Genomic DNA, 9,250 nt, shown 5'->3' on the forward strand with positions numbered 1-9,250 from the left:
GATAACAGGCAGGGAGAGGACACACCCTGCGTGGATGCCTGCACAGCCCAAAGTGTCCTGGCCCTCCTGTCTCTCACCCACATCTCCTCTGAACACAGCACCAAGGTGCTGCTGGCAGACCTTAGTCACTGGCAGACTGTCTCGACGGCGTACAGCAACGTCAGAGGTCCCTCTCTCTGTTCAGCCACTCCGCTTCCTCAGCCTTGTATAGGCAGGCATGTTGCCTGCTGTAAAATTTATGCAAACCGTACACAATGAGGAAGATAACAGACCATGCATGAAGGACCTCACCAGAGGGAGGAATTGGTGCTCAGAGAACTCAGGCGCCCTGAGTGGAATCTTTTTTTTCAGACACAAGTTCCCTATGACTTTGTCCAGCTTTGCCTATACTGTTCCTTCTGTGGCCTGCTGTGGTCACCCTTTAAAGATGTGTCCTCCCGGAGATATGGAACACAAACTGAGCTAACCCTCCTTCTGAGTTCTTAAACTACCTGTTTATCAAAGGAGCAGGCACTCGCCCTCCAGTAACCTAACACAGTGGGTGATGCAGCCGGAGGGTGCTTCCGGGAAGTTAGTGCCGTAGCTCCTGGCCAGCAGTGTCCCCAGGATGGAATGCTCCAAGCTGGTCCTCGAACTTCCAGTGCTGTCCCGGATAACAGCGGGTAGGGGAGACTGCTTTCTGGCCCCCGCGATAAAGCTGATTCTGTCAGCACAGGATGCAGGAAACGCTTGGGTAAGTGTTTTTGAGCCTCAGTTTCTCTCCCCTGTGAAAGTGGTGTGAGAGGGTCCTGGCCCAGGCCTCCCACAGACAGGTCCCTCCCCTGGATGTCTCTAGGCAATGAGTTTCTGGGCCCAAGTTCCATCTGTGCAGTTTCCACCTCTCTAGGAAATTACTTCTCCCTCCTGTCCGGTAGGCTATCACTTTAAGTTTGGGCGGGGCCTGTTGGACACCGGCCCAGCACCTGGAACCTCGAGGAAGCGAGGAAGCGCTGAAGCAGGCCACAAAAGTCTCCGAGGTAGTGAGTGAGGACATACAAGGACTAGGATACAGGGAGTAGGTGGCTTCCCAGCGGGATCCCCAGCTGGGAACCCAGCCACTGGGCTGGGTGGCAGGGAGGGAAGGACCTGTGGCCTCAGCCCTACTGGGGACCAGAACAGAGACCTCAAGAAGCTGGTGAAGTGCCAAGGGCACAGCTGGGGACAGCTACTAGGGCCTCCCCAGATGCCTGCTGCCTGCAGAACTCAGCTACCACCACCACCACGCCTTCTAATGCGCTGGACTCTCCCCTGGACCGCTCCTGTGGCTCCTGGACCAGCCTGATGGCTGTACGCGAGGTGGGTGTGAACATCCTGTCTCCCTCCCTCCGGAGTACCTCAGCTTCTGCTAAGGGTGTAGCGTGGACCCTTCCCTTTAACCTATACCGTGCAGAATGGACCCGGGGTGGTACTCCTGATACTCAGCGCCTCGGTGCTTAGCTGGGAGCCAGTTTCTCCGCAGTTCGTGGGCGTAGGTGGGCTCTTCGTGTTCAGATGGTTGGATACTCCTTCAATGCTCTCACGGTGCCATTGCGGGGCAGCAGCGGCGGCACGACACTATGGGTCTCTCCCATCTCTGTCAGTCTGGGGGCTGGTGCTCAGCTCCCTTCTCCCTCCTCTGACAGAAAGAGGGCTTTTTTCTCCCTGGTTTGAACTGAACTCCCTGTAGCAGACTGGCGGGGCTAGAGAGCAGGTGGTTTTCTGGTTCAAGTCCCTCCTCGCTGTGGCAGAGTGCTCATTTCAGAGGGGCGCATTTAGACAACGAGATGCCGGATAACCTCATAGTGTCTGAGTAGGGCTACCCTCTATCAAGCTGCGTGAACTCGTGCCTCAGGTACAACTTGCTGGACTCAACTCCCTAACCCCTTAGCCCTGAGGGCCAGGATGTGAACTCAAAGGTGTGGACATCAGGAGCCTGCTTAGCCAAGGGTCCCAGAGCAAACAGACTGGCCCCAAGGAGGGAGTGATGGGCAAAGCCTCGTGGTGGGAAAGTTCTCCCCTGGCTGGAAAGAGGTGGGCACAGCCCCTGGGACGGGTGATATTGGTTTCCTTTTTGAACAAGGGTGAAGTGGGAAACCAGCCAGAGGGAGTAGCAGGTCTAGGAGAAAGTCCCAGGTGGCTTAAATTGAAGTGGGGGTAAGGACAAGGAGAGGCCGGCAAAGCGGTGGAGGTGGGACCAGCTTGTCAGGCCCGGACTGAGTACCAGGATGGGGTGGAACTTCTCTGGGGCTGGAGAGCTTCCTGTCTGACCCCCAGGGCACACCCTCCATGGCAGGGAGCACTCCCTTCCTTCCCAACAAGGTGCAGGGGCTGGAGGCACACTCATGTAAGGGGCAATGAGATTCCTGATGGCGACTTCTCAGAAGTGGAGGGGTCCAGAGGCAGGACACACTAAGAGCCGTGCCAGAGACTGGCCCGAGACTGAGCACAACACTGTCACCATCTGAAGCTGGGAGGAGAGGGGAGGGCATCTTGTCAGGGAGAGCAGACTGGCGGACACAAGACTCATGGTATGGTCTCAACTGCAGGCATCTCAATCTGTATATCCAGGAATCCAGCAGTGCACACACACACAAGGGTACCTGAGCTAGGTTAGATCTGCATCTAAATCCATCCCTCACCAGTATCCCTGAGATATCACTGTGGTGAGCATTAAGCAAGGGGACACCTATAAAGTGCTCGGTATGGTGCCCAGCTGGGCAAATGCCCCCAGCACATGCTAGCCACCAACACTGTGTTCTGTAGACCAAGGGAGGGCAGGGTAGAAAACTGCTCGGTGGGGCTCTTGCTTGTCTCTGAGGGGCAGGATTCATCCTGGCTTCACTATGCCACTCCACTCTTCACAATAAGCAGTGTTTGCTTTCCTGGAGAACAGAGAGCATCACAGGTGACTTCAAGTCTGTGTGTTCAGGTGTGAGCTCCTTAGGTATGTAGATCCCTGCTCTACTTGACTTTGGATGAGGACCTCCCCCCGTGTGGACTGTGTCCCCCCCTCAGCTGGGGATACTCATTCCCCCACCCTGCTCACCTGCCTTGTTTGTAGGAGTCAAAAATGTTGGCCGTGAGGAGACGGTCACCTTGTCAGGGCTGTAACACGCAGGCCCAGGATTTCCTCCGCTGACTTCCTTCGTGTTTTCTCCAAGCTGGTTACTGCAGCCTTGTTCCCACCAGCCTCTCCCTGTGGATATGGGAAGGGTTTGGACTGCTTCAGGAAACTCTGGTTTAGTCAGGGGAAAAGCCAAGGGAGGGGCAACGGTAAGAGGTGAGCCGTGTGCTCCCAGAAGGTGCAGGGATCTCCAGAAGTTTCCCAAGCAAGGGCCAAGCTGACTTTTGCAGGGTTGTGTGGGAAGTCACTAACCACACTGAGGGATCAGTAGGGGCAGTGGCTTAGAGGTGAGCTTTGGGGACCAGTGCCAGCCTCTTCTGGATGGTAGGATCTGGGGTCGGGCTTGCTTCTTGCAATTATCCCATGCAACACTTCTGTCGAGTCCTTCCTCTTCCAGTGATTCATGGGAGTTCAAAGGAGCAAAGCACATATGTGCCCTCCTTCTGCCAAACACTCATGCTGAGCCCCGCTTAAAAGAATCTTGAAAATGTGTGTGGGTGTTCTGCTTGTGTGTGTATATGTGTACTATAAGCATGTCGTGCTCGAGGAGGTCAGAAGAGGGAAAAGGTCCCCTGGAACTGGAATTAGAGACAGCTTGAGCTGCCGTGTGGGCGCTAGGAACTGAACTCGGGTTCTTCGGAAGAGCGGTTGGTGCTCTTAACCATAGAGCCTTCTCTCCAGCCCTGGCCCTAATTTTGTAATGATTTAGGTTATTTCACCTAGAGGTCATGACATCATCCATGCGCTGTTTGTTAGGGTTGGGATTGTGGGCTCTTCCAGTGCTGTGACTCTGGTAGTGACATCTGTGTAGATGTCCTGGAAAAATCCTGCTCTATGGCACCACACTCAACTTCACATCCAGCACCACCATTCACGTTTGTCAAATAGAGACAAGAACTGGACCCCATGAGATGGTGACAATAGGAGAGGGACAGAGCACAGCCAGCAAGCTCTGGCTTCTCCCAACCAACCATAGACCGGCCAGCACAGGAACCATCTACCCACCAGGCCCGATAGAATGTGGCGCATTTATTATTATATGATTAAGCTCCTGCCGTATCCCAGGTGTAGCGCTAGGAACTTGAAACAGCTTATTGGTGACCATCAAAGCAGCCCGGCCGTGTGTGGGTATGATCTTCATTTCACAGGTGAGGACCTGAAGTATAAGTCAGAAGACTCATCCACGGCCTTGGTGCATGTCGCTGGTCCAAATCTTCAGATTCTCTCTCCTTCTGTGTGCAGACATGCGTCAGAGGCCAAGTGGCCTCCACTGTGCGTTACTGCATGACGGTCGGTGGCACAGTGGTCCTGGTCATTGGGACCCTCTGCTTTGCATGGTGGAGCGAAGACGATACAGCCATCCAGCCTGGCTCACTGGCCCCCACAGTGAAGCGTCCACTGCCCAGGATCTCCCTGACGTGGCTCAAGTCTATCAGTTTATTCTGCTGTAGCATGGGTGGCCTGCTTCTGTTCTCTGGCCTGCTCTGGTCCATCCAGGATAGCACAAAGAGGTCGAGCCAGGGGGACCTGTACCAACTCTCCAGAGACCTGTGCCACCTTGCTGCGGAGTCTCCTGAGAAGAGCTGCAGGTTAGTGGGGGCACGGTGGGGACCATGGGTGATCACTACAGTCATACTACCCTTTGCCGGGTAGACAGTGTCTTCTGGAGTATCTTGCTATTGGCCCATGGCTCCTTGAGGCTAGATGCATCCGACAGATGTTACCAAGACCACTAGGCAGGCCTCAAGTGGGGTATGGTGGGCACACCTGTAATGTAGCACTTGGGAGGTGAGTTCCAGGCTAGCCTGGGCTGCAGAATCGGACCATCGGTGGGAAGGGCATCTTTCCCAGCCAGACTTTGCACTTTTCACATGAGAAACTTGTCCCTAAGAGAGTGACGTACCTGCTCATAAAATGAGTTGTACTCTGACAGCCAGGCCAGGCCTGTCCTCCTGCCCCGCCTAGCCTGGTCTGAGCAGAGGAGTTGCTGTTGTCTATACACACAACAGTGTTGCCTCAACAGGGCCTAGGCTGCAGCTGTGGGTTAGGTGGGCTACTCCCTCCCTCCTCAGTTAGGCAGGATACGCCACCTCCCCACCCCCTCACTCCCACCCCTCCACCCCCTGTCAGGAAGCAGGCAGGGGCCCTTCCAGCTCTGAGACCCAGATTCAGAGACTGGTGTGACTGGGTACGGAGGAAGCCTGCTGGTCATGGGAGGCGTGAGTTCACTCTCTTCCTGGGGTTGCCTGGTGTGGCTAGAAACGGGCTTGGGCATTCCGCTTTCCACTTTGGGTCTTATGTTCTCTCATTTAGTCACCCGCTCTCTCTTGCTTCTCCCCAACACCACTGGGCACCTACCGTGTGGTGGGTCCAGTTAGGAGTGTTGGTGATGCATCGGCGACCAGACAGGCAAGACCCTACCCTAGAAGCTCCCCTGGCAACTGTCCGTCCTGAACAGAGGCCCCTGCTGTCCTTCAGTGAGCACAGCAGACCGTGCTAGGCCCCCTCTGAAGGCCAACTTTCTGTCGCTACCCTTTCCGTTCAAAGCTGTGTGTCTGCGAATGTCCCCAGATTTCCCAAGTCACACCTGACACCTTGTCTGTCAGTTGTGGCCAGAGGAAGGGCAGACCCTCTTCTGTTCTACAGCTAACTGCTGTGACAGGTTACCTGAAAGACAGAACAAAAAGAACATTTTGAGGAAGGGTTTATTTAGGCTCACGGTTCTTGGGGCTATTCCGTCATGGCGGGGACGGCACAGGGACAGGAACGTGAGGCAGCTGGCCAAGTTGTGTCCACTGGAAGTGGACAGACGAACGGTCATACTCAGTTCACTTTGTCCTTTCTGTTCAGCCCAGGACCTCAGTCCAGGTGATGATACACCTGACATTTAGGGTGGACCTTCCCACTGTAACTGACTTAGTTGAGAAACTGTCCCACAGACGTGCCCCAAGGTATGTCTGTCCCCTGGGTGATTCTAGACCTTGCCAGGGTGACACCCAAGACCAGCCATCATTCCTCTCTCTCCGAGGGGGATGTGGCCTCCTGTGACAGGACCATTGTGTATGTGCCTGCCACAAAGCCTGAACCCCTTAGCTTTCCTTGCTCTCTGAGCCTTGGCTGCCTATGGGGAGGGTGCAAGGATGCTAGGGCCTGTTTTCCAAAAGGGAGACATGAGGGTATAGCTGGCTCGGGATAGCTGTGCAGGGTGGGGTGAGTGTGAGCTCTGCCATTAGAGAGGGCTGTCCCCTTAGCTGTGGACACTCATTCGTCTGTGAGATGGGTGAGGCTATTCCTGCCCTACTGGGTTTGGTCTCTCAACAGAAAGTCAACGGGACCAGCAAGGAGCCTGTCTCCTGCCCCCACAAGGCTGTCCTGGTCTCCTGGACAACCTGGCAGGACCACCCCACAACCACAGAGGTCTGGTCTGGAATGTACTAGGAGCCTCCTAGACTAGGACAGGCCCTTGCAAAGGCCCAAGTTCTGGGCTTTCCTGTGTTCTGAACTATGACCTTGGACAGTTAAGGTGGATGAGCCAACAGGCTACTGAGGTGACGAGCAGGCTTGAGGGCTGTTGTACACCTGCCCTCTAAGCAAACTTCCTGCTGTGAGCTGAGCTCCTGTGGTACCTGAGCCACTTGTCCTGCTGGCTGCCACCTGCTGGGCTGGCCCTAAGCGTACCCAGAATCAGCTCCAATAATCTGGGTGAGGGCAGGCATGACCAGGAGGTGAGGCATGCAAGGGAGAGGAGGGCTCTGGAGCCCTATTACCCACATTTCCTTCAAGGCTGTTAACCCTTTTCTTCTTGTTCTCTTCTGCATCTGTGACATGGCGCTTATTATCCCCATTCCACAGATGAGGAAGAAGAGGCCCAGAGAATGTGAGAACAGAGCCCAGGCCACACAGCAGTAGAGTTCAGTGTGCTGCCTCCAAGCACACAGCTTCTGAGAGCCTGCCCCCTTTCTTCTTTTCGGATTTGTTGAGACAGGGTCTTACTAGACAGCCCTAGCTGGCCTTGAACTTGCTATGTTGCCCAAGCTGTCTTCAAGCATAAATCCTGCTGCCTCTGCCTCTAGAATTGTGAGATTACAAGCATGTATCACCACGCTTGGCAGAAGCGTTGCCCTCCCCTTGCAAAGCCTGCTGGGAGCTCAGAGGAAGGTGAGCACTGGTTGGTTCTTGGCTGCAGGTCTCCTGGCTGGTAACCAGCCCTCTTCTATCTAAGCCCAGGTCAAATCCAGGACCTGTAGAGCTACTTTGTGAGCAGGAAGGTGAACTTGCCTCCTGGGGGCCTGCTGTGAGGGTGGCAGTCAGCTCAGAGTCCTGGGGCAGGGAAAGGCACTAACTCCGTGGAGGTGGCCCTCAGGAGCTCAAAAATAGAACATTTGTCCTTGGAATTGGGCCTGCAAATCCAGATCTGGGGTGGGGGTGGGGGTTGAGGACCTGGTCTTTGCCTCATAGACGGTTAGGTGATTTGGATGCCTAGGTGTGAGGGTGGGCTGGAGAGTCGGGGTGGACTGCCATGTGGAGTGGAAGAAGAGACTGACTTGGTAAGCAGTGAGCTCTCTCTCCCTGGAGGCGTGCAAAGAGAAACAATTACCTGGTTAACTTACTGTCTCAAGCCTCAAGCATCTAGATGGACAGGTAATGTGAGGCCTCGCATTCTACCCTGAGCATCACAGCTGTAATTTACAAACCGCATTTCAGTCAGCTGGGAGTCTTTATGTCCTAGACCAGCACTCAGTCTCTCAGCAAACATGCCAAGAACCTGCTCTCAGTGTTAGCCACTCCAGTCAATCTCTGGCCCAAGAGACAAGCACAGTGTCAGTACAGTGGCAGAAAAGAGCAGCATGGATGCTCAGGGGAGAGCAAGAAGTGGGGACAGGTTAGAAAATGTCCCCGGGAAGTGTCAAAGTGAGGAGGATGGCTCTCATGCTTCTTGCTGGAGCAACCTGAAGAGGAGGGAGGACTAAGGTCGCAGGCTGCTCCCCCAAGCATCATGAGAGCTATGTGGGCACGGTCACGCGGACTCCTCTGTCTTCCCTGGCATACAGGAGAGTTTTGAGCAGGTCCTGCTAACAGCTTCTTTCCTGTTCCCATAGGCCTCCCAAGGAGGCTGCCATTCCCACTTACGAGGAGGCCATGTACTGTCCACTGGCGGAGGGTCCCCTGCCATCCCCTGTGCAGCCCGAAGAAGAAGACCTTCAGCGCCACGCCCCAAGAGACGCCCTGCTGGGGTCAACATCCCTTTTACCCCCACCCAGCTACGAGAGCATCATCCAAGCTCAGGAGGCTGTTTCTGGGCCACATGCTGCAAGCTCCAGCCCAGGTCGAGCTCAGGCTGCAGGGGAGTTCCAGGGCTCCAGCAGCCCCTGAAACTGGCCCCTAAGCCATGAACTTTGCTCTGGGCCTACTCCAGTGCTGGGCTCCCAGCCGGCATTCGACAGAGCTATGCTCCTGGATGCTGTTTATGTATCTGTTGCCGTGTAAGAGACCATCTCCATGTCAGGTGGGCTTTAAATAAACCCGACTTTATAACATCTCACCGTTTTTTGCATGGCTGATTCCTATGGTTCTTCTCCCCACGAGGTATTGGGGAGGCCATCATCAGGGTCCCAAACAGAATAGGACCTCCATGCTGGTGTGCTGTGAACACAGGGCCAGAGGCAGAAGCAGAGGTGTCCAAGTTCATACCACCAGTTTGTGGCCAAGAGAACACAGACTGCAACCTAAGCCCTCCTGAGCCCAGGTCCCACCCTGTACCACCATGATGATGACTTCTTCTCTTGGCCTCAGTTTCATCATTTGTGAGAGGAAACTGGCATTTTTGGCAGCTCTGGCCCATGTCTCAGGGAGCCAAGTGGAAGGACCCGTGGGGTGACAGCACTGAGCAGCATACTGAAAGCAGGGGCACAGCCCTGGGCCAGAGGCCCTCAAACTGCTGCACGCCTCAGAGTTGGTGGAGGTAAGCCTCCTCTACCAGGTGCTGGCTCAGCATCCCGTGACAAGGGCCTCACTGCTGTCCCTGGCTCTCCAGATGGGACTAATAGCAACTTTCCCTCCAGCTGCTCTCTGCCCACTCTGCCTCTGCCCACTCCACTATGCCACCAA

At 55.1% G+C, this 9,250-nt stretch overlaps 1 protein-coding gene across 2 annotated transcripts; it reads left to right on the forward strand.

Moving 5' to 3' along the window:
* Positions 1–570: 570 nt before the first annotated feature.
* Positions 571–8,662, forward strand: Tmem61 (transmembrane protein 61). Of its 2 annotated transcripts, none has more exons than XM_050136323.1 (3): positions 571–733; positions 4,385–4,731; positions 8,242–8,662. In XM_050136323.1, the coding sequence occupies exons 1-3, from the start codon at positions 608–610 to the stop codon at positions 8,513–8,515; spliced, it is 747 nt and encodes a 248-aa protein (XP_049992280.1). In that variant the 5' UTR covers positions 571–607; the 3' UTR covers positions 8,516–8,662. The 2 variants fall into 2 exon arrangements, with proteins under 2 accessions (XP_049992280.1, XP_049992281.1); XM_050136324.1 differs by lacking the exon at positions 571–733 and adding an exon at positions 838–1,335.
* Positions 8,663–9,250: the final 588 nt, after the last annotated feature.

The sequence above is a fragment of the Alexandromys fortis genome, unplaced genomic scaffold, assembly GCF_014885135.2.
Source record: "Alexandromys fortis isolate MF-2015 unplaced genomic scaffold, M_Fortis_MF-2015_v1.1 scaffold_13, whole genome shotgun sequence".
Lineage (NCBI taxonomy): Eukaryota > Metazoa > Chordata > Mammalia > Rodentia > Cricetidae > Alexandromys > Alexandromys fortis.

Coding starts and splice junctions, on each gene's coding strand:
- Tmem61 (XM_050136323.1), top strand. CDS start 608: ATGGAATGCTCCAAGCTGGTCCTCGAACTTCCAGTGCTGTCCCGGATA. Junction 734..4,384: donor AGGATGCAGGAAACGCTTGG/GTAAGTGTTTTT, acceptor TTCTGTGTGCAG/ACATGCGTCAGAGGCCAAGT. Junction 4,732..8,241: donor TCTCCTGAGAAGAGCTGCAG/GTTAGTGGGGGC, acceptor CTGTTCCCATAG/GCCTCCCAAGGAGGCTGCCA.